General features: G+C 39.6%; 1 protein-coding gene across 15 annotated transcripts in view; it reads right to left on the reverse strand.

The window, feature by feature from the left end:
- Positions 1–23734, reverse strand: part of CADPS2 (calcium dependent secretion activator 2) — a 535389-nt gene that overhangs the window by 44485 nt on the left and 467170 nt on the right. For 7 of the 15 annotated variants that reach the window (XM_039239680.1, XM_039239676.1, XM_039239674.1 and 4 more), the window contains 4 exons: positions 20602–20743; positions 15343–15498; positions 13801–13948; positions 7177–7251 (listed from right to left, as the gene is read on the reverse strand). In XM_039239680.1, coding sequence (XP_039095611.1) covers positions 7177–7251; positions 13801–13948; positions 15343–15498; positions 20602–20743 — 521 coding nt within the window. Of the gene's footprint in view, positions 1–7176; positions 7252–13060; positions 13076–13800; positions 13949–15342; positions 15499–20356; positions 20477–20601; positions 20744–23734 lie in introns of all 15 variants that reach the window. The other 8 variants (XM_039239670.1, XM_039239667.1, XM_039239669.1 and 5 more) reach the window with 3 other exon arrangements.

Here is a 23734-nt window from a genome sequence, read left to right on the forward strand (position 1 = left end):
TATGGGAGGGGTCATTTTCTCATTCTTTGCTCTGTTAACCATTTCCCTCAAGCGCTGCCTTCTCTCATCTCCCACAGGTTTTCTTCGGCATCTTCATGTCACACACACGAATTCCATTCTCATCCACCGGCCCACACTGGTCCCAAAGCACATATGCCTGCCAAAGAAGGGACACGCAGGCTGGTCGGTACCACCCAGACCTCGAGGGGACAGCAGAAGCCTGGAAGGTGAAGCACCCACTCTTCTCCTCTCCGCTCTCGCTGAATTCTGGGTAGCGTGGTGGCAAGGTGACAGGTCTAGGGACCCTGAGGATCAAGTCCTGGCTCCGCAGCTACCTACCGTGTGAACCCGGGCCTCTGTGTCCTCATCTGTGGATGAGGGGGGCCGGCCTCTGGGGTGAGCCCTGGTGGTCACGCCTGCCTTGGGAGACGGAGCCGCGCAGGTAGGACTCTCGGCCTCCTTCCCCCCTTCAATCAGCACCTTTGCTCTGATCAATGTTACACTTTAGGATGCTACCCAGGATACACTTGAGAACACTAAATAGGTCTTCTAAACATTATACAAATGTGTGGAAAGCCCCGGCTGGGAGGTGTCAGGGCTCCAACTGCAGCGCTGTGTGAGCTACGTGACCCTACACCCTGGGGAGAAAAGATGCGGGTCCCCAGGCTTCTATGAGGAACTCTATAGAAGGATTTTGTTTTAGGCTGACAAAGGGCTATCGATGGTTTTTTGGGATCTGATACTCATGCTTTTTTGATGAGGAAATTAAGTTGCGTAGGAAGGCCCGGATGGTAACATGAAGCAACAGGAGCAGAGTTCAGAGCTTCTGACTATCCCACAATGAGGGCAACTTCATTAATATAAGGTGGCAATAAATATAACATTTTGTTTCCTTTCCTGGGCAAGATTTAATGTTCCTGCTGTCATTTTTTTCCCCCTCACTAAAAATGATCTAAGTCCCTCTCTGTGTAGAAGCATCTTTATTTGTTTTCCCCCTTTAAGGTTGATTTTTGGGGCGCCTGGGTGGCTCAGTAGGTTAAGCGTCCGACTTCGGCTCAGGTCATGATCTCAAGGTTCGTGGATTCGAGCCCCGCATTGGGCTATGTGATGACAGCTCAGAGCCTGGAGCTTGTTTCAGATTCTATGTCTCCCTCTCTCTCTGACCTGCTTGCACTGTCTCTCTCTCTCTCTCTCTCTCTCTCAGAAATAAATAAAACATTAAAAAAATTTAAGGTTGATTTTCATTTCTCCATAGGACTTCTACTTACAGGACATCTGCCTAAGAACACTAGCCACTGACACAGAATCATTTCCAATAGTTGAAATCTTATAATCAATCACATTGATAGTTTAGTTCCATATGCCTCCTCTGAATTCCAGACCCAACCATATGTGAATGTCTCGTTGGTCTCTCCTCATTCAGACATCTCAGAGGCAGCTCAGGCTCAACATGTCCAACACCAACATCATGGTCTTTCTCTCAAAATCCATTCCTCTTCCAGGCACCCTGCATGAGTCAATGGCCTCAACATCCATCCTGTGCTTTAAGCCCTAAACCCAGCAGTAATCCTTATGGTTGGTTTTCCTCTCCCCAGTACTAATCCTGGGTCTGCTATAACAGAATGCTCTGGACTGGGTCACTTATAAACAATGGGCATTTTTTGCTCACAGTTCTAGAGACTAGGATGTCCATAAACAAGATGACAGTATACTCGGTGTCTGTAAAAACCCACTTCCTGGTTCAGAGATGATGTCTTTGGACTGATGGCTGTGATTTTGTATGGCAGAAGGGGCAACGGTGTTCTGTGGGGTATTTTTTAAAAATAAATAAGGGCACTAATCCTGTTCATGAGGGCTCCATCCTCATGACCTAATTCAAAGGTCCCATCTCCTAATAACATCACGTTAGAGATTATAAAGTTTCAACATATGAATTTGGGTGGGGGGGGGGACACAAACATTCAATGTACAGCACTCCTTAAGTGTCTTTGGATTAGTTCACCAGAGACCAACGTAACAAGCTCCATCCTACCCCCTCTACAACCTATTTGCTACAGGCAATAAGATGACTCTTCTTATAACGCAAATATGATTGATTCCTTACCCCTACTCACTGCCTCCCCAACCCAGTGGCTTCCCACTGTTCTCGGATGAAGACATCAGGATCCTCAGGTTGGAAGCTGGGCTTTCATCACGATTCCACTCTGCCTCTTGGGCACAGAGTTAGGAATCAATAGTATATAAAGTCAGAGGTGTGAAAGTCACAGAAATTTGTGAAGTGAGTTCAAAAGAAGACTAAAGATGGAAACTCAACAATACCAGCATTTAGGTGCTAGGTGGAGAAAGGACACAGAAAAGGGATGCCAAGCGTTTCTCTAGGTATGTAAAATGGACATGTATTTGAGACAAGTACTCCTGAGTGCTGTATGATGATTCTCGAATCATTTGTGAAGATGTGCAGTATAAGAAAAGGATATGGAGGCAATTGAAGAGAGGAAGTAATAAGAAGGGAGGATTCTAATTTATCCAGATGTAGCAAAAATGTTTATCAATACGCACAGAATAATTAAAACATGGGAAGAAACATTGGGAATACAGCACAAGGAATTCCTTTTTCTTTTCATTTACTTCATATTGAGTTAATTAACATGCTAGGATAAAATAAACAAGTCTAGGACATGACTCTTGAAATGTGACTGGGTAAAGATAGTTAATCCAGAAGTTGCATATTTTAATTTTTAGAGTATTTTTGCTTTTCACTTATTTCCTGATCTGGAATCTGCAGGTACATTGGATTAGGAATCTGAAGCTCAGAGGTTTGATTCCTGACTCTTTCCCTTTGAGGATTATGTTCCTACCTGTGAAATAGGGTAAGACCACCGACCCCACAGGTATTTTACAGTAGGTATTTCAAAAATGCCTCTTTTTTCAATGTTTACTTTTGAGAGAGAGAGTATATGGGAGAGGGGCAGAGAGAGGGAGACAGAGGATCAAAAGCAGGCTCTGTGTTCACAGCTGAGAGCCTGATGTGGGGCTTGAACTCACGAACTACGAAATCATGACCTGAGCTGAAGTCAGATACTTATTTAGGGTCTGAGCCACTCAGGCATTCCCATAAATACCTCCTTTTAAAATATCATTTCTTCAGAGAAAACAGATGTGAACACACTATCTTAGAGGCTGTTTTGTTTTTAAATACTATACTGAAGTTTATAGATCTTTCACAGGATAGCCTGGATAGAGATTCCTCAGAGCAGTGTTTCTCAAAGTCTGGCTCACCGAACCTCTACCTCAAAATTACCGTGGTGGGGGCACCTGGGTGGCTCAGTCGGTTAAGTGTCCAACTTCAGCTCAGATCATGATCTCATAGTTTGTGGGTTCGAGCCCCGCATCAGGCTCTGTGCTGACAGCTCTGTGCTGACAGCTCAGAGCCTGGAACCTGCTTCAGATTCTGTGTCTCCCTCTCTCTCTGACCCTCCCCTGCTCATGCTGTCTCTCTCTCTCTCTCTCTCTCTCTCTCAAAAATAAATAAAATATTTAAAAAAATTACCATGGTGACTGGTAAATATGTACCAGTCTTCCTGCTCCTCTTCTCAAGCTTCGGACTCAGAATTGTTGGAAAGCAGAGTATGGAATCTACATTTTAACAAGCTCTCAGGTAGTTTTTGGCATGCTGACATTTAAAAACTGGATTAGAGACTACTGTTTTTGCTTAATGACAGAAGAAAACCCCCACTTATTGTCCACTCCTGTGGGAGCTTAAGGTGATTGGTTCAATCTATTGAGCCACATTATAATTTTCAACCAAATAATTAAAGATTATTAGTAAGTACTGTTAGACTGTAGGAGAAATGATCCATAGAAAAAACCAATCTAAACCTGATCTCCAAAGAAAGCAGCTGGTTACATTAGGCTAGTTAAATTAAAATTAATTAAAATTAAGTAAAATTAAAATTTTAGTTCCTTAGTGGCACCAGTCACATTCAGGTGCTCCATAGCCACACGTGACTCACAGTTACTATATGGGAGGGTGGTGGACAAATATTTTTCTATCATAGAAAGTCTTCCTGAATAGCACTGATCCATAGAACAGTTTCCTTGCTTGATTCAAACATACTATCTTTTCAATTAACAGATGCATTTGATATTAAAAAAAGAATCAGTTTTTTACTTTAGCAGAAAAGAATGTGGAGCCCTGCCTGCCTCCTCTGCCACCCTCACCCCTCACCCCCCACCCCCCACCAACAGAAAACTAGTCTCTTTTCCTACCCTCCCACTATTGCCCCCCACGAACAGGTAAATCCAAACTAGTCTCTTTTCCTTGCTGCCTATTTAACCCTTTACCAACTGCTTGCTATCACACAATTTACGGTTTTTAAGTTTTACTTATTCAGTGTTTTAGTGTGTGTGTGTGTGTGTGTGTGTGTGTGTGTGTATGAGAGAGAGAGAGAGAGAGAGACAGAGAAAGAGGGAGACTGTCATGCAGGCTCCTGGCTGTCAGTGCAGAGCCCACGTGGGGCTCAACCTCACAAAACAATGAGATTGTGATCTGAACCAAAATCAAGAGGCAGATGCTCAACCCACTGAGCCACTCAGGTGCCCTGATGCAATTTAATGACTTCCACTGTGCCCCCTTCTCACAAAAGACAACTTCCACAGGAGAACTGCGAAGATGGGGTGATGCCAGCCGAGTAAAAATGTCCCTGGATGAATCACAGACCATGAAGGTGCAACATTAAGTATGTTTCACTTTGGTGGGCTGCCTGTGGAGCTCTGCATGCCGCTGAGCTTGGCTCCTGGGAGGACGGAAATCTCCCTCCTTCCCCTGGAGCCTCATTCTCCAGTGGTCACCTCTCCCCCACCTGCTGGATGGCTTCCCTGTTAACCTTTGCCCTTTCCTATTGTTGGGGAGTGCGTGTTGTACACGGAGGTGTAGGCAATTCTTGCCGTAGAAGTCAGGAGCCCAAGAAGAAACTGGAGGAGCAGTGCTCTTCTAAAATCATCTTTGTGGCTATTTTCTATCTTAAGACTTGCTACCGTGGGGCACCTGGGTGGCTTAGTTGGTTGAGCGTCCGACTTTGGCTCAGGTCATGATCTCACAGTTCATAAGTTCGAGCCCCAAGTCAGGCTTTGTGCTGACAGCTCAGAGCCTGGAGCCTGCTTGATTCTTTGTCTCCTTCTCTCTCTCTGCCCCTCCCCAACTCTGTCTCTCAAAAATGAATAAATGTTTAAAAAATTAAAAAAAAAAGACTTGCTATCAAATAATTTGGAAAAAGCAGAAACAAAACAAAACAATAAAAAACAACCAACCTCCAAACCTGAAGAAGACTCCTCTCCCCATATCAAGTATAATTTCACCATCCAGAGAAGCTCTGTCAATATCTTGGTGTTTATCCTGTCTTTTCTCTACATGATGCAAATTCATATCATACTTTACATTTCTAAAATATCAGGCTTTCATTTTTGCTTAATACTATATTATGAGATCTTTCTTGTATCATTAATAGTCTCTGAAAGCATAGTTTCTTAATATAGATGTACCATAATTTACCTTCCCTTCATGTTAGAGGTTAAAGTCGTTTCCAATTTTTTATTAAATGTAATGTGACCATATCAACGTATATACATTTTGTGCATCTCCCTTAGCAGAAAAAAATGCAAAATTAATTATTAGATGAAGGGTATGAAAGCATTCCATATGTCCCAAACCACCTCTACAAAAGTTGCAACAATTTATACTCCCATTGACAGGAAAAAGGAGTGTCCCATCTCACCTTTTTCTAAAACCAAGTGTTGGCTTAAAAATGAGTTAGAAAAAATAGTATATTAATCATAGTTTTTCTTCACTCTTTTAAGTTTATTTATTTTTATTTAAAAATACTTTTTAATGTTTATATTTTTCAGAGGAGAGCGCGAACAGGGGAGGCACAGAGAGAGAGGGAGACACAGAATCTGAAAGAGGCTCCAGGCTCTGAGCTAACTGTCAGCACACAGCCTGACACAGGGCTCGAACCCACGAACTGTGAGATCATGACCTGAGCCCAAGTCGGACGCTTAACTGACTGAGCCACCCAGGCGCCCCTATTAAATTATTTGTTTATTTATTTAGAGCAAGTGAGGGAGGGGCAGAGAGAGAAGGAGACAGAATCCCACTAACAGTGCAGAGCCAAATGCAGAGCTCGAACTCACAAACAGTGAGATCATGACCTGAGCCAAAGTCAAGAGTCACATGCTTAACTGACTGGAGTCACCCAGGCGCCCCAAGTTTTTCTTCATTCTTTAAATTATCAGTGAGGTTTAACAATTTTAATGCTTATTGGGCATCACTCTATTTTCTAAACAACATGCCCTTGGTTAATTAAATTGGGGGTGTTTTTTTCCTTTGCTTCTTGTACATTCTTCCAACTGAATGTTTTATGAAGTCTGATTTGAGGTTCTTTGATCGAGTCTTGCAAGAGCAAGGGCTATATCTGCTCATGGGAATGTGCCCCTGGACCATGTCCATTCGGACTCCTCACCCTCTTGGGTTCCCTTTTCTGTGTCTTTCAGACCCAGATCTCAAACGTCACCCATGGATGGAAGGCTGTTACACCTCAGTGGGATTTCAGTTCATCTAATCATTCAATGGAATACTCATTTACACTTCATCTTGACTTCTACAATTAAAGGCCAGAGCCTTCACCAAAGGTATTTGGAGCATCACATTGGAAATTGTGGGAGCCTTCTTGGGAGTGGAGAACATCAGCCTCCAGGCGGCCAGCCTCCTCCGTCTGCCTGTGACCAGCTCTAGAGCCTCAGCACTGGCACCACAACAAACAGGCTACATTCAAGGACTGGTGACGACTCAAATCATCCAAACAGACAAGACACATAGTAAGAGAACATGAATGTGAAATAATAAGGTCTTACTGGAAGACAGGGTTATTTTTAAAAGGACGACAATTGCAAGAAAAGGCAAAATGAATTATAAACAAAAACATCAACAGTTGTTGACATACAGTGTTCATGTTTTGTTCAGAACCCTTCTTAAAATCTGATCTGTTATCTGTTCTTACATCTTGTTTTAAAACCATGATTTCTCACTTAGGTATTTGAAACAATACAGACATTTCTAAAACTTCTCAGCAGAATATATCTTTGAGCTTGATTTAAAAAGGTGAATAAGGAATACATTACCTTTGAAACTAGCAGTGAAATGATTTCTTTTACGTTGTTGTCAATCAAATCATCTATTTTCGAATGGTATTGTTGCTAGATGTTAAAAGACAAAGATGCGTTAGTTGATGTGGACACAAAACTTTTGTCATTAAGTCAGAAATGCTTTAAAGCGACTGGTTAGGACATATCGGATTTACTTAAAATGATCATTTGCAACACGAGAGGAACAAAACCTTGAAAATGATCCACCCAATCAACACTTTTTACATTGTGGTTTGAAAATTTTCCCATGTGCACTGTTGAGTTAAGCAGCTAATGGGGTTATTATAGAGATGAATTGAGTTCTTATTCTTATTCAGGCAGAGGAATGTGAAGGGTACTTTTTGTCTTCTTCTCCATAATGAAGGTGGCCGTGTATTTTTCTAAAGGGGTGGTTTAGCTGGACAAGCAAAAAGACTAGAAAAAGATTTAATTAATACAGCATTTCGTGTCTCACAACTCTCATTCATAAGTTATTTTAAATGTGCTCTAGAAATAAAATGAGCTCCCAATTGTTCCCTCTAAAAGGGCCGTTTTTGTCAGCGCAGGGAGTAGCAGTTTATACAATCCTTACAATATGCTCAAGCAAGGGCAAAATTAAAATTTCATCAACAAAGGTGAATAGATGGTAACAAATTAATAGGCCATAAAAGGTATAATGAAACAGCACTCACTCCCCATAGTTTTATCGCTGCTTCCTCATGAGAAAGACGCCTTCAAGTAAATATAAAAAAGATGTATTTAAAATAAACCTGAAAGCCTCTTTTTTTTTTTCTTTTTTGCTTTCTTTAGAGAATACTAGAGAGTTGCATTCTTAAATTAGCAGGCGCTTCGGCTTCTGCAGCGTGTGAAGGCACATTCATTTAAACACTAATTCTTCCTTTAGAAGCATTTATCTGACAGCCGATTGTCCCCAATAGCCACTTCACAGAAAATGTGACTTGTAAAGACTAACCCTATCTTGATGGTTCAAGGCTTCTTGGAACAGCTAACATAATGCATAGAGTAAAAGTACTCAGGTCAGTATAAACATTAGACCAACTTAACAGCTGCTGGCTGAATGGTTTCCTAAGATGTAAGTTTTTGAAAGCTATTTTTTTCTTCTGAAAACATGTCTCAAAGTTTCCACACATAACAAAACATCGACTTAGGTCTGCTTTGGAATACACAGGAATGATTTTCCCCCAGAGGCTCTGACAGTTACAAGTGGTTATCTACCAGCATAAATAATAAAGGAAGCAGAATTTTGGAGCATGCGAATTTTCTTTTCTGCGCGCGCGCGTTTGTGTGTGTGTGTGTGTGTGTTGACAAGTGGTCTAAAATTAACCACACACATATGAATATGGAACTTTCCAGACATGTATTTCACCTAGTGCAGGGAAATATTATGTGTCAGTCTTACTGAAAGCCTTACAGATTCCTAACTTGTGCTCCCCAGAGGCAACTGGAAACACAGAGGGTAGATTTCTATTATAGTGATGTTGATTCTTTTACTTTTAGAATATCTTGAAGAGAAGGAAAAGGAAAGGGGAGAAAATAAAGAAAAACAAAGTTTAAGAGGAAGAGCTTCAAGAATCTGGCTTGTAGCTAAGACACAGGTACAAAAAGGGTCCCCAGCTCCTGATGAAGCTGGATGGCTGACCTGGGGTGAGGAGCTTATGCAAATGAGCCCTGCCCTGGCTCTCCCTCTCTGCTACTCTCTTTTCATATCCTTCTCTCTCCAAATTTGTATCTGTGCAGCAGGAGGAAGTGAAATACCAGACTGAGGTTCCTCTTTGGGGCAGGGTACGAAAGGAATACAGGAGATGGGCTTCAAGCTTCTCACCTTCCTCTTCCCTGGAAAGTGCTACAGAATATATAGGGATCAAGGTGCCCAGATCTCTGAGCGGTTCCAAATTGTTAAATATATACTTGATTTATTTATGTTTGTTACATATTTCATTTTTTTAAAAAAGACTTAATTTTTAAGTAACCTCTATAGCCAATGTGGGGCTCGAACTTACAACACTAAGATTAAGAGCTGCATGCTCTACCAACTGTGCCAGCCAAAAAATTCTTTTGGGGTGCCTGGGTGGCTCAATTGGTTAAGGATCCGACCTCAGCTCAGGTCATGATCTCGTGGTCTGTGGGTTCAAGCCCCATGCTGGAGTCTGTGCTGACAGCTTAGAGCCTGGAGCCTGCTTTAGATTCTGTGTCTTCCTCTCCCCTTCCCACTCCCCAACTCATACTCTGTCTCTTAAAAACAAACCTTAAAAAAATTAAAAAATATATTTTGAACATTTCTTTTGAGAGAGAGGGAGAAAGTATGAGCAGAGGAAGGGCAGAGATAGAGGGAGATAGAGAATCCCAAGCAGGCTGTGTGTTGTCAGTGTAGAGCCCAATGCGAGGCTCAGTCCCAGGACTGGGAGATCATGACCTGAGCTGAAATCAAGAGTTGGATGCCTAACAGACTGAGCCACCCAGGTGCCCCATATATTTCTTTTTTTTTTTTTTTTAAAACTCAAAAGTAATCAGATATCATCAGAAGGCTGTTGGATATAAAACTGTAGAGTTTCTACATGTTAAACTTTTAGATTGGATTGTTTTGGGCACATCTTAAAATCAAGAGTTATTCATCAGGGAATCCAGACAGCTTCCAAAGACAAACATAAGCACACCAAAAGAGATCACAAATAAGAACAGAATTTATTTGCATAGACATTTACATTACCTAACTTAAAACTGGTAGATAGTTCATTTACATTAACAGACTGAATTAAAAAAATTTTTTTTTAAGTTTATTTATTTTGAGAGAGAGAGAGCGAGAGTGAGGACGCGTGTACATACGTACGCGCGCACACACATACACAGGGGCATACACAACTTGGGGAGTGGTGCAGAGGAAGGGAGAGAGAATCCCAGTGCAGAGCCCTTATACGGGATTCAATCCCATGAAGTGTGAGATCATGACCTGAGTTGAAATTTTGACTCTGTCGAAATCATGACCTGAGCCACCCAGGCACCCCAACGGATCGAATTTCTGATAAAAATCTGCAGAGATTTTGCCTGCAACAATAAAAATCTATAAAATTTCTCTCAGAATATTTCAAGTTGGATCGCTAATCCTACATACCAGGGTTTTGTCAAATTACAGCTCATTTCTTAGAATAATTCTCCCTACATTTGCCTTGAAAAGTAAAGTGTGTTCTGCTTCTCGAGCAGATGACTCTGACTTTAGATTACAATTAACCTTTAAAGAATTCTTACTTCACGGAGCCCAGGGAATTCAGAGATCAGGCACAGGTCTAAAATCCTGGTCCCCCTACACATAGGTAAATAGCATCATTTCACCTGATGATGTGTGTGTAAACACACAAGAAATAAAGACTCATCAAATGCCAGTACAATCCAGCATTCTTAAAAGATCTTGTCCTTCTCTTGGGAAGAATTTGAAAGGTATTGGATTGTTAGTTCTGGAAATGGAAACATTTTAATGTAGTTGAAAACAAATCATTCACAAGTAGCCTCCATTAATGTGCTTTCATTCTCAATGGATGGGCCATCCGGATGGACACAGAGGCAGTGAGAACTAAGATCCAGGCAGTTTATGGAGAATAAAGATTTCTAAACACTGGTGGTTTTGTGATCTCAACAACGGTCCCTGAGGAAGTGGCCTCAGACTGCTGACTCATTACACACAGCTGTCACGTGAGCAGATCATTCGCTCACTAATGACTCCATTAAACACCATTCTGGGCTGCGGTTGAGCATGTTTGTATCATCATGTGCCGCGTGAGAAAACAGAATCAAAACTTAGGAGCACAGAAGGGGCTGCCTTGTTGGAAAGGAGCTGGGAAGGTTTTCATCTCAGCCAGTGACATAAAACAAATTTACTGGAGACTTTGGAGAGGTAATTCCCTAAAATTGAGAAACATATCTCTACTAGGTTTACCTACGTGTAAGTATGTAATTCACAAGGTCCCAAATTGTGCCATAATTGAATTTTTAATTTGTTGCTTGCCACAGAATGGGGGCCACTGGCTCACCTATGCAGGTAATGTATTTGCTAATTTGCAACAATTCCAAAACTTACCTCAAGCCCAGAGAGGGAAAGCCTGTGCAACTGTGTGAGTCTATTTATTAGTGATTAAAAGCGAAGGATAAAATCCTCCTTCTGCACTGAAATTCTTGTTTACCACTTTTGATAGTTGCTAATGGATTTTACACCTGCGCATTTGGAACTATATAAATTGTGTGAAAGTTGTGGGGAACTAATTGTCTCTGGTGAGAAGGTACAGGTGCAGATATAATGAACAGTAGCAGATTACTCTTCAAAACCATCTACCTGTTAATATAAAACATCATTTGACAGTGCAACTGTGTGCCTGTTTTTCTCTTTAAGTACGAGAAGAAATTGTTTCTTACAGGGGAAGATTTTTAAAGTAGTGACAACCTACCAGTCTGTTCATCCAACAAATATTACTAAGTGCCTATTACGCATCAGGCACTGCCATGTATGCTATAATAAAGACAAATGGGTAAATCCAGTATTAATGGGAAGCAAGATGATTCTAGGAGCCGGATGAGAAATGGAGGGGCTTATGAAGACTTCAGACACTACTTCTGAGTAGACCATCAAAGGTTTACATCTGATTACTAGAAAATGTGAAAAGGTATGATGAGCCATTGTTATCCAAGCCAGCGGCTTCCTTGTTCAGATAATTAGAGATAATAAATCATGTTGTAGGGGCTCAGAGAATGCTAATTATGTGAACATTCTAGAACACATATCAGTTGCTTAATACAGCTGGAAGGTTGTATGCTGTGTATTAGAAATGTATTTTTCCCCTTGAATTGCTCAAAGAATGAAATATGTGTGCATGCACATAAAGTATGGCCCAACAGCTAATGTCTATGCCTCGGTTAAATAAGTATGAAATTCACAAACAGTGGGCCTTCTTATCCTCTTTCAGGGCTGCGTAAGTCCTGCTTGGATGAGGATCGTTAGCCTAGCAGACTCATCCTGACTTTGACTCCCAGGTGGTGATTTTAAGACTTGTAAGATTTAACATACCCACAGAGCACAAAAACATTCTGGCTTATCAAAACATATCTATAATATGTAACATATATTTTACATATATTTATATAATACCTAGTCAATTTTATATGCATAGAGGCTTTCCAATCATGTTCCTCTGAGGTTCTGGGTGGTAACTCAAGACAACCTTGTGTAAGGGGGGAGGAGCTGAAAGGCTCCTGACACAGGCCGGCCTCCTACCTGCCTCTGAGGATGGTTACTTCGTAGGCCATGGAAAGATGGTATCACTGGTGGGCATGTACCTTATTGAAATCCACAGCTGGGTTCTTCTGCATGACGTGACCTTAGGAATGGCCTCCTGGTCCTCAAATTTAGAGGTACTCTGACATATACTGTATGTCAGCCAAAGCCCCGAACTCCAAATTTTTCTGGTATTAGTGGAAGTATATACTACAGATATATGCACCTTTAAAATATTTGTAATCGCTCTGCTTCTGAATTTATTTAGAGTTTTGTTTAAAGGAAGGTGAATTCATTTCGTGTTAACTAATTTTATCTTTAAAAATCTTAGAGCAGTTTGTAGATTCGGCAGCTGAACAGGGAAGAAACATTTCCCTAGACATTATTTAAGGTTTAAGTATTTACATGTGCTTTAATGTGTCTCTGAGTATTGCTAAGTTATGGTAAGCTGTTAGTTATACACATATACAAAAACCATAAACATGAAAATGGAATTAATTATATTATTTTAACGTGGAAAGATGAAAATTAAAAAAGGTACATTTACAAAAATAATAATCAAATAAAAGTGCGCTTTAACAACAACAAAAAAATGAGACTTACCCATTGACTACCAAACTGGATCATGCCATGGAGGGGAAAAAAAAAGATGATGAAGGAGAACATAGGGGAAGAGTAAAAAATGATGAAAAGTAATTACAATGAGAAAAGAGGCAACAAAATGTCAACTTAAACAGATAATCTTAGAAAAATAGATCCATTTTCATCTAATCGCCACTCTCAACAAAAATAAATCAGGGGGTAAACAAGTTGTGTTTTTGAACATAGAACCCAACAAAACATGAATCGAAGTGAAACAATGGGATATTTATTAAAACCAAAGGGAAAAAAAAGAAGCCTAAATTTTAAAGTACATTTCTACTCGATCTTTGAAAAGAAATAAGGAAACTTTTGCATAAATAAATTATTTCGTATGCTATTTCTGTGCCTAGTTTTTTGAATGCAAACTCAGGATACTCTAGATTTGTATAAACAAAGCAGGTAGCTTTCTAGCTTTCTTATTTGCTTGTGAAAAGCAAGCTTTATGTAAATATACAACACCTAAGCTGTTAAAAGGTATATCTGAAATTCAACAGCCACTTGTAAAATCTTAGGCAGTCTTCATATATAAAAGAAGAAACTGACATGAACAAAGAATAAAGGGCCTTCCATTATTATAGTAAAGAAAAGATCAAACACTTCTATTGGAGAACTTTGTCTCTGAATCTAAACAAGCCAGAAACTTCTGGTAAGAGCCTCCAGTATCCCATGCTGCATATCCACATGTCACACGGTTCGCTTACCTCTTGTCCTCCATCCAGGGCACAAAGTTTGGCACTTTGCTTTCTGGCATCGACTAATACATTAAACATTGTACACACAGAAGCTGGGATGCGCAAGTCAGTTGTTTTGCTTGCCTTTTGCAGCTTGAGTTCAAATGCAGCTCTGGTTCTAGTCATTAAAACATGAATTCATAGTAAGTAATTTGGAAATATGTCTCACGTGTTCAGTAAAAGTGAAATCCACACAAGATGCTAATTTAAAACATGCAAATACGGAGTATCGCACTACTCGGGAGCTAGGGGATGGGACGCTCTTCTTTTGCAGGTGTCTCACAGGAGAGATCACGGAGATATTTTTATATCATACAGAGCCTTTGCAGCCATGCAGAGAGTATCTCTACCTCAATGAAGCTATTTGCTACATTTCATGTATAACTCTTAATGGAAAGACCTCTTAGTTTTACTTAACCGTCTGGATTAATTTTCGAGTATAAAAGTCACTTCCTTCTCTGGATTAAAGTAGAACAAATCCTCGGCATGAGGGTTTACCAAATCAGAAAGAGTACAAGTCTGGAAAACTCTAAAACACCATAATTAATGTACAATGGAGAATGCAGAAATCTTTTCTTATCACTTAGGCTTTCTTTCAAATACCCAAAGTTGTAGATAGTTGTTTGAAAGAAACTGTGGAACAGGCTATTTGGAATTTTTTTTTTGCTAAAGTATCCAGAGAACCTTCATAGATTTGAGGCCTGAGAATCACATATGACAAACATGATTTTTTAAACATTAAATAATCGAATTTATGGCCTTGCCTTAGAAAGCCCCTGAACCTTATTCTAAAGGCACGGTTGCTCTTACTTTGAAGAATTCAGGATTGTTCAATTTCTCCAGCCAGGGTTTACTCCAATATGCTGCCTACACTGTCCTTGTACTGTCATGAACAAGGGCAATGGGAAGAACAACGCTTTGCTAATTAGAGATATGACGCTGATTTTGTAGGAAATGTAAAAAAGAGAAAAAAAAAATGAAAGCACACCTGGAAGAATCCAAAGCCTTATAACTTATTTCTGGTTAAGTTCTGGAGAATATAAATGGACACTTGGAACTCATTTGATGTGGACAGAGACTACCAGAAGACAGAAGAATCAATGGGCCCGGGCAAAATTTGAGTTTGCCATGCCATTTCATAGCGTACAGACATAGTGCATAACGCATAAAGTACTTAGCAGGCCTTTTCCGTATGTCTCCGGAAGTACTGCCTTGGGAATTTAAAGCACAGTATTCCCAGGGAGACAACAATAAGCACAACAGAAATGATTAATATAGTATGGATGCCACTGATGAGGGCAATGGTAAGGAGGCCTAAACAAAAAGTTTCAGGCCAATTTTGTCAGTTACGGGGGTCCCCAGAATTTAGGTCTGAGAACCTCATGTCCATTAACTTTTGTAACCGTAGTACATATCGGAACCTTCCTGTGACGATTATGTAACAGGTGCTTGGTGAAAAGTGCCACTTTGGCTGCTGACATACTAAGCAGCAACTAGAAAACACAGGTCTACCTTTTGACACAGGCCTCTATCATATCACTGGCCATTAGTTTAAGTCTTTGCTCTAAGTGGTGGGCAAATTCTTGTTCTGGCCAGTGTAGATCAAAGACAAACATTTGCAGTGCATCCAGTTTCCAAAAAAGGTCTTCTGATGTTGCTGAGCCATTGCTAGAAGAAAAAGGAGAAATGAAGAGCATCATGAATGGCCACGGTTAGCTATGAGGATCAACAAGGCATTGCTTTTTGCTTTTCTGTGTCAAAAGCTATTAGTAAAAAAAAAAAAAAAGCACTAAAATCCTTAATCATGGATATCTTCTTTATTCAACCTTCTAAATCTCTTCCTTTTTACTTCTTCTTAATAAGGCGAGGCAAAAAACCCGAAAAGAAATAGAAATGAATATAGTAGTGAAGTTTCATAGAAAGGGGTAGCATGGATAAGAAATCAAATTGTACATGGATGAACATTTTAAATGCTTTTTATCAATCTTGAAAATAAAGATAAAATTCATAAATGTTTCCTCCTAGAAATTCAGGAAAGTATGTTTTACTTAAGAAAACCCATATGACGGTAACTGGAAGCTTTACTCTTCTACTCAGGCATATGTACGTGTCCTCGTCGTCATCATGGCTTCTGTGTGTCTACAGACAGGGATGTAGTGGACAGCATCCTTAAAGTTCTCAATTACAGGTAGAGGTGAAACAGGTACTTCCAGTGGAATATCAGGCTGGGAAGGGAAGCCAATCTCATGCCCATAGTGAAATGCTTTTTGACTTTTCTAGCTCATAATTAAACCTAACAGTACAAGGTATATATACGACAGAGAAATGACATTCAGGGTGCTCTGAAGTGGGATCCAAATCCTGTATTTCAGATGGTTCCATCTATCTATCTAACCGTAGAGCCTAACCTAGCTCTGCGTTCACTGCTGTGGTAAAATTACTGCGGAGGACTAGAACTTCATCCCATGTGTGAAGGTAGTTTGTAACAAATACATATAACATTTGGGCAAAGGATGATAGTACTCCTTTCCTTTATGCAAGTATAGCCTAAGAAGGAAACAGATGCTTTGAAAGTAAACTACTTCTGTATTAAAACACATTGAAACTTAAGAATAAAAGGAGAAAAAAATATATTAACATATATTAACAAAATAAAAGTTCTATTTTGAGTGTGCAAAAGAAAATCAGAGAAATAAAATAATTTATCACAAGAACACAGTAGAAAATGTTTATGAAAATAAAATTCTTTTAATTTGTAAAAAAATGTTTATTTTTGAAAGAGAGAGAGAGAGTGTGAGTGGGTCAGGGGCAGAGAGAGAGAGGGAGACAGAATCTGAAGCTGGCTCCAGGCTCCAAGCTGTCAGCACAGAGCTGGACACAGGGCTTGAACTCACAAACCTTGAGATCATAATCTGAGCCGAAGTCGGACACTTAACCGACTTAGCCACCCAGGTGCCCCTATAAAAATAAAATTCTTATAAATATCCACTTTCTCTAGCTAAATATATCTTAATTAGTTGGCTTAAAAAATCACCTTCTCTGGCTAATTAAAAACTTATTTGCCTCCACTCCCTCCACCTCAGCACCTTCCCTGCATTACCAGCCTACTTTGTGTTCCTTCTCCCAATTTGCCTGTAATTCCTCATCGTCTCCTTGCCTAACCAACATGTGCTCAAGGTTAAATTCTCAAAGGGCGATTTTCAGCAAAACACAAAACGCCAGCCACAGCTCTTTACTCACTATCTCTTAACACCTTAAAAATCAGTGCCCCCAAAATACCATTCATCAGAAGAACCAGACAACACCATGTTGATGTTGATGTGAAAAATGTTAGAAAAAACACCATACTTAGTTCTCCCTTTTGCTGTGTTTATAATAAACATAAGAGGAAAAAATGACCAGGCAAAATCCTCTTATATATCCATAGTATACAGTGCAGTAGCTTAGAGGATCTAGATTTTAAAAATAATTGAATATAATTGGTTAAAGAAGCAAATCTACTACTAATCATTTTTTACTTTGGAGAAATGTAAGTAGCTATTTGAAACATGAATGTATACTTACCAACATAACAAAACAATAAAAGCCATCATTAAAACAAAATCTGAAATAGTGAAGGTGGAATTCTATTGAAAATGGACTTTCTCATAACATTATAAAAAAGTTTTGTATGGATAGATGTTCTGTTCTTTGATGCTATGGTAAGACTCTAGAATAATAAATGTACTTAGTAGGAATGTAATTATGGTAACAAGTATTTGTTATAATTAGATAAAAAATGTAAATTGGTTTTCCATTGAGCTGAAATATATAACCTGCAATTTACTCAGAACTTTTTCATTTTAAAATTATTTCTAATCAGTGACCTATTCCGAAAGTATTATTAACAGATTAAAGAATTCAAATGTGAATAAAGGATTCTGAGAAAATTTCCTAAAACCACCAGTAGGAAACTTATCTAATTGGCATCTACTTTTAGAGCTAAAAAAAGAACACCCCAGGTGATACATACATACATTAGTAGATGAGGATGTACAAGCCATAGTTGTATTGTACTTTTAATTCTTGACATATATGTAATGGAATTATTTGGGGGTATTTAGTGCTTTGTAACAAAAATTTTAATAACTGGGCACCTGGCTGTCTCAGTCAGTGGAGCATGCCACTCTTGATCTCAGGGCTGTGGGTTCAAGTCCCACATTGGGAGTAGAGATTACTTAAAAAAATAAAAATAAAATCGTTAATAATCCCCTCCCCCACCCGGCAAATCAAAAAATAAACTAGTTGTGACAACATCATAACATAAATAAGTAATTCTGAGTGCCTTGCTCAAGGGCCTAATGTTGATAATCCTAGCAGGAAAATATAATGGTGACTAATGTGTAAAACATATTTTTTTATTTACCCAGAATGATTAAAGTATGAGCACTGTATTTACAAAGCCACGGTTTGTCCTGATTCATGTCCTGAGATGCAGGTCATTTTACAAAGGGGCTCCCAATAAGGAGAGTCAGGTTTCAGAGAGATCTCAAAGCTAATAAAATAATAATGACAAAAAAAAAAAAATCTAAATTTCACAAGGTAATGCCCACAATGGTGTTCTTGGTTAAAATCAAGGGTGGTAAACAGATGAGGAATGAGGAAGAGGAGAAGTGAAATTACACAACAGTACAAAGAAGCACAAAAAACATAAATGCACAAAGATTCATCATACTTCCTAGATCATTGCCAAGCACACACAGACACCACTCTACACAGTAACGGCCCAAAGCATTTGCCTGAAAGAAAAGGATTCACATGTCATGTAATATCCTAATAATAAGCGTGGGGCATAGTGATGATGTTTAACTTGGAGAAGTATTGCTGAGCTGTCTGGCAAGTTATTCTTCTCTTTCTTGGTCTTTCTTTTCTTGACTGTATGCAGCCTTCACTGGCAGCAGGTTTAACAGCGGTGGGAGGACTGGCACACAGGATGTTGGACCAGTTCTTAGCTAATATACTCTCAGGAAGCCTCATACGTGAATGAGAGGAGTGAGCGCTTTGCAGTCAGGCAGACCTGAGTTCGAAACTCGATTCTATCTCTCACTTACTGTGAGACCTTGGGCAAGTTCTGTTTCTTACCTTCTTTAGGACTTTGTTTCCTTAACTGTAAAATAGGGACAGTGACATTTACCTCACAGGGTTATTATAAGGCTTACGTGAGATAAAAAATTTGGTGCTCTACCTGGGACATAATAAATGCTCATTAAATGGCAGCTATTTTTCTTCCTCTAATATTCTTTCTAGCTAACTTCATAGAAGATCTTGGGCAAAACATGGACTATTATTGAGTTCATCTGATTGCTATGAGGCTCATATTTTTGAAAACTATACAGTTATGAATAATGATGATTGATGACAGTAATACTTACAATAAAAATCATAATGTAGAATAGGACTGATTATTGACTGAGAGCCTAGGATGTGCCACTTTTCACAGTTTTTTCCTTTTTTTCTTCTCACAAAAATGTCTTTCAATTAGGTACCATAACCATTTCAGAACTGAGGAAACTGAGGCTAAGAAAGAACTTAATGAATAATAAGCTAGGGTCTAAATTCAGGGCTGCTCAATTCAAAGCCTGTGTACTTTTTGTTTTAATGACTTTTAGTTTGTGACTCTGCAATAGGTAGGTTTATCTTAAGGTTGAGTTAATACAGTTTTTAATGATATAAAGATTATTTTAAAAATAACAGGGGACATCAACTGATACATGAACAGACAAAAGAAGAAACTGCTCGTATCAGGAAATAAAGGACACTCACTTCTCTGCAGCTTGCAATATTATTTCTTTAAAAGTGAGACTAAGACAAAAGAGGAAAGGATTATATTCTTGAAACTGTTCTGATAATGGTTTTCTACATGTGCAAGAGAACCTGTGTGGGTAGTAACAAAGCTGGAGCCAACTAAGGTTCCTAGACATACTGGCACCACACTGATTGCCTGAACTCTATCCTTTAGGCTAGCGTCTACAACCTGGGTCACAAAATGACCTCGGACCAACAGATTACATACGGGCTACATCAAACCAGTGAGTGTTACAAAAACAAAAAAACCAAAAAAACATCTGTATCATTTATCATCGATATGCTAAGCTTAGCTTAATAGCTTAAAACACTCAAACAATGGGGCGCCTAGGTGGCTTAGTCGGTTGAGCGTCCGACTTTCGCTTAGGTCATGATCTCGCGGTTCGTGGGTTCGAGTCCCGCGTCGGCTCTGTGCTGACTGCCAGCTCAGAGCCTGGAGCCTGTTTCAGTCTGTGACTCCCTCTCTCTCTGACCCTCCCCTGCTCACGCTGTCTCTCTCTCTCTCCTAGAAATAAATAAAACATTAAAAAAAAAATAAATAAAACACTCAAACAAAATCAAAACATAGTGTCCCTCAACCAACGATGATAAACGCCATGCAATCTAAACACATGTGCGCAGAACACAGCCCAGGCCATGCACTAGCTAACACACCACCAGGAAATAAGTGAGGAATACACACGTGGACTCATATAAAGAAGCCATCCACGAAGGAGTAGAAAAGCTAGGAATCTGTGGAAGATTAAGAGGCAGACTTGGAACTTTTGGAAGAGCTACATTGGGAAGACTGTTGGCGATATTCCTGTAAAGAAACAAACAACGTGGGAAGGGACCACCATAAGCAATAACTACAGATGGCCGTGTGTAAAGTCATAAGGTCAGGATTGAAGAGACAGATGTTCGAAGGATACTAGGCAAGATACCTACTTGACAGGCTGCCATGTCTCTTGCTCAAAACCTCTGTGAATTGACTGGGCGATGGAGGACTCCATGAGATCGACGTAGCGGACAACCAAGGGCACAAAGATTTCTTGCAAGTGTTTGTGAAATTTTCCATTACATAAAAGCACTGAAATAGTCAAGCAGAAATATGTTTGTCAGAGGGATCATATCAGGCACTTGGGGAATAGGGGTGAAAAAATGTTTCCTGAAAGAGTCTGACACAGAAGAACTGATAATATATAGATGATAATGGATCTTGCTCCTCATATTGAATATATCATGAAAGCTAATCAAGAAGTATAATTAACCTCCCATATATGGCTGTCAAAACCGCAAATAGATTATATCTCTATAAAATGTTCCTGGCAGGTGGTATGTTTTTACTTCTAAGAAGTTTAACACATGAGGCATATGACGACTTGGTAGAGATTCAAGGGAGCCGTTGGATACCCTGAAGGTCTTGACACATGTAAATATAGCAATAAAGAGAGTTACAATCCCTGTGATAGACTGTGTATCACAAAGAGTTAAACCTATGTAACTCTAAGAGCTAAGCTTGATTACTTCTAAGAGATACACTTATTTAATTCACCAGGACAGTAACTGTGGCCTTGGGAATGTCTAATCTGATTCATGAACTTTTCAGTTATTTGTGGATTTTCTTGTTAGTCATCCAATTTCCCACATGTGTCTTTGAAAACAGCACATCCCATGCATTTTTCAGGTGTCCATTTGTCTTTAATGAAAGCTACTGTTTTTTTTTTTTTTTTTACCCTACCTAAAAGCATTTGTAGAAGTTTAGGATTTGTGCTACTGAGACAGGAGTGTTTGGTAGGTAGGTAGAAGGTAAGGTGCACCTCCCTATACCAGAAGGTGGATGCTTTCTATGCACAGGACATAATTTCATTAGAAGACGTTCAGTGGTCTCTATACACTGCTTGTGTCCCACCCATCCACTGCCCTGACAAATCCATAGGTTGAAATCCTAACTTCCAATGTGATCGTATTAGGAGGTGGAGCCTTGAGGGGCTGATTCCGTCATGAGGGCAGAGTCCTCATGAACATGATTAGTACCCTCATAAAAGAGATCCCAGAGAAATCCTTAGACTGTTTTGGCATGTGAGGACATAGCTCGAAGATGGCCATCTAGGAAGCAAGTTCTCACCAGACGCTGAACCTGCAGGCACTCTAATATTGGACTTCCTAGCCCCCAAAACTGTGAGAAATACATTTCTGTTGTTTATAAGCCACCCAATATCTGGTACTCTGTTATAACAGCCTGCATGGACTAAGGCAGCCAGTATGTGTCTAAGCTGCATCATGAAAGAAGAGAGAATCTATGGGAAAATACTAAGGAATATTAAGTAATATTCGACAAATAATTTGAAATTTTTTAGATGATGGTATATATTTGTTTCTCAAGTGAACATATCTAAAACCCAGTTGTGATTTTTTTTTTTTGGCTCTCAAAGTGAAAATATATTCATTTCAAAATATACACCATGGTTGGGAAAGGTATTTCTGAAGAGATAGTCTTTGAATTGAGCCTAAATGACAGGGTGCCATTCACAAAAGATTTGGAGGGAAGGTCTCCAGGTAGAGGGAGGAGCTAGTATGAAAGTTCTAGGCAAGGAATAAGAGGGTGCATTTCTAGAAGGATGAGAAAGCCAGTGTGGCAGGAGTAGGGGGAGAATAGTCCAAGATGATGTCTAGACGGTAGGACATGGATCCACAGGGAAGCATCATTATTATTTTTTTCATGTTCTTACTTTTGAGAGAGACAGAGCATCAGCGGGGGAGGGGCAGAGAGAGAGAGGGAGACACAGAATCTGAAGCAGCTCCAGGCTCTGAGCTGTCAGCACAGAGCCCGATGTGGGGTTCAAACTCACGAACTGCGAGATCGTGACGGGAGCGGAAGTCGGACACTTAACCAACTGAGCCACCCGGGTGCCCCTCATTATTTTTATTATTATTAAGCAGAACAGTGACACCATAGAATCTCCCAGCTGCTGTGTGGAAAATGGAGTAGGTGACCAAGGGTGAAGCACAGAAGGTGGCTAGTGCTCAGTGCTTTGCTGCAACAGACCAGGTAAAGGATGGCAGTGATGATGACTGGGGACTGGGATTAGAGCAGCAGAGGGGACAGATGGGGAAAGGGTTTTCAGGGCTCCCATTCACTTTTACGGATCTGAATAGACGGATGTGCCTGTATACGAAATCTAATAACTAGCAGCTTTAATAGTAATGTCTTGTAAAATACTCAGCTAAATATGCCAATTTCCCACATCATCTTCCTTGGGGCAAAAACACCCCAAAAGCTAAACAGTGTTTTAAAACTTGGGCAAAGTACGGGATGCTTTCCACAGTGGCATGAATGCTGCTATAATGGATTCTGAAATTTGTCAGAGGCTGGAAAACTACAGACACGTGAAAGTGGGGTAGGAAAAAATTCTAAATGCAGAAGAAAATACAACACTGTTTTTTTTTTTTTTTCTATTCTAGTTAATTTGGTTTAGTATTTTTTGTGGTTAAGTCGTTTTTTCCTGGCTTATCTATATGCAAAAAGATTTCCTATTAAAGTGGGAATGATAATCATATTTAAAGTTAAATGTCTTATTTAGGAGACTAATATTATCTTAATGATGTTTTCATTAGAACACTGAAAGGAGCTTTATTTATTCCTAGAGATTCAATCAAAGAGCTCAAGGTACTATAGATCATACAATTCAGATCCTTTTGCCAAATGTCACCTAAAAAAGGATGTTGAACATTAAGGATGAACTATTCTCACTCAAACCATATAAGTCATTGTAAGCAAATTAAAACATACACCCATATCTGAATTTATTGGATCTCCACTTAACAACTCTCCTTTTTCTTCCTCCTCCTCGCCAGCATTTTTGGAGTGTCAAGCACGCTGCTAAGTCTTTTGTATGCATCCTCTCATTTAATCATTACAAAAACTCTATGAGAGAAGCACTATTATTTTTTTCAGTCTTATCAATAAGGAAATTGAGGCACAGAGGATTTGGGGACATGTGGCACAGTCATCTAGTCATTAGACAATAGAACAAGAGCCCTTAACCTCCATACAGTATAATACTGCCACCCCTCAATT

Source organism: Hyaena hyaena, unplaced genomic scaffold (genome assembly GCF_003009895.1).
Source record: "Hyaena hyaena isolate Hyena2069 unplaced genomic scaffold, ASM300989v1 scaffold_161, whole genome shotgun sequence".
Classification (NCBI taxonomy): Eukaryota; Metazoa; Chordata; class Mammalia; order Carnivora; family Hyaenidae; genus Hyaena; species Hyaena hyaena.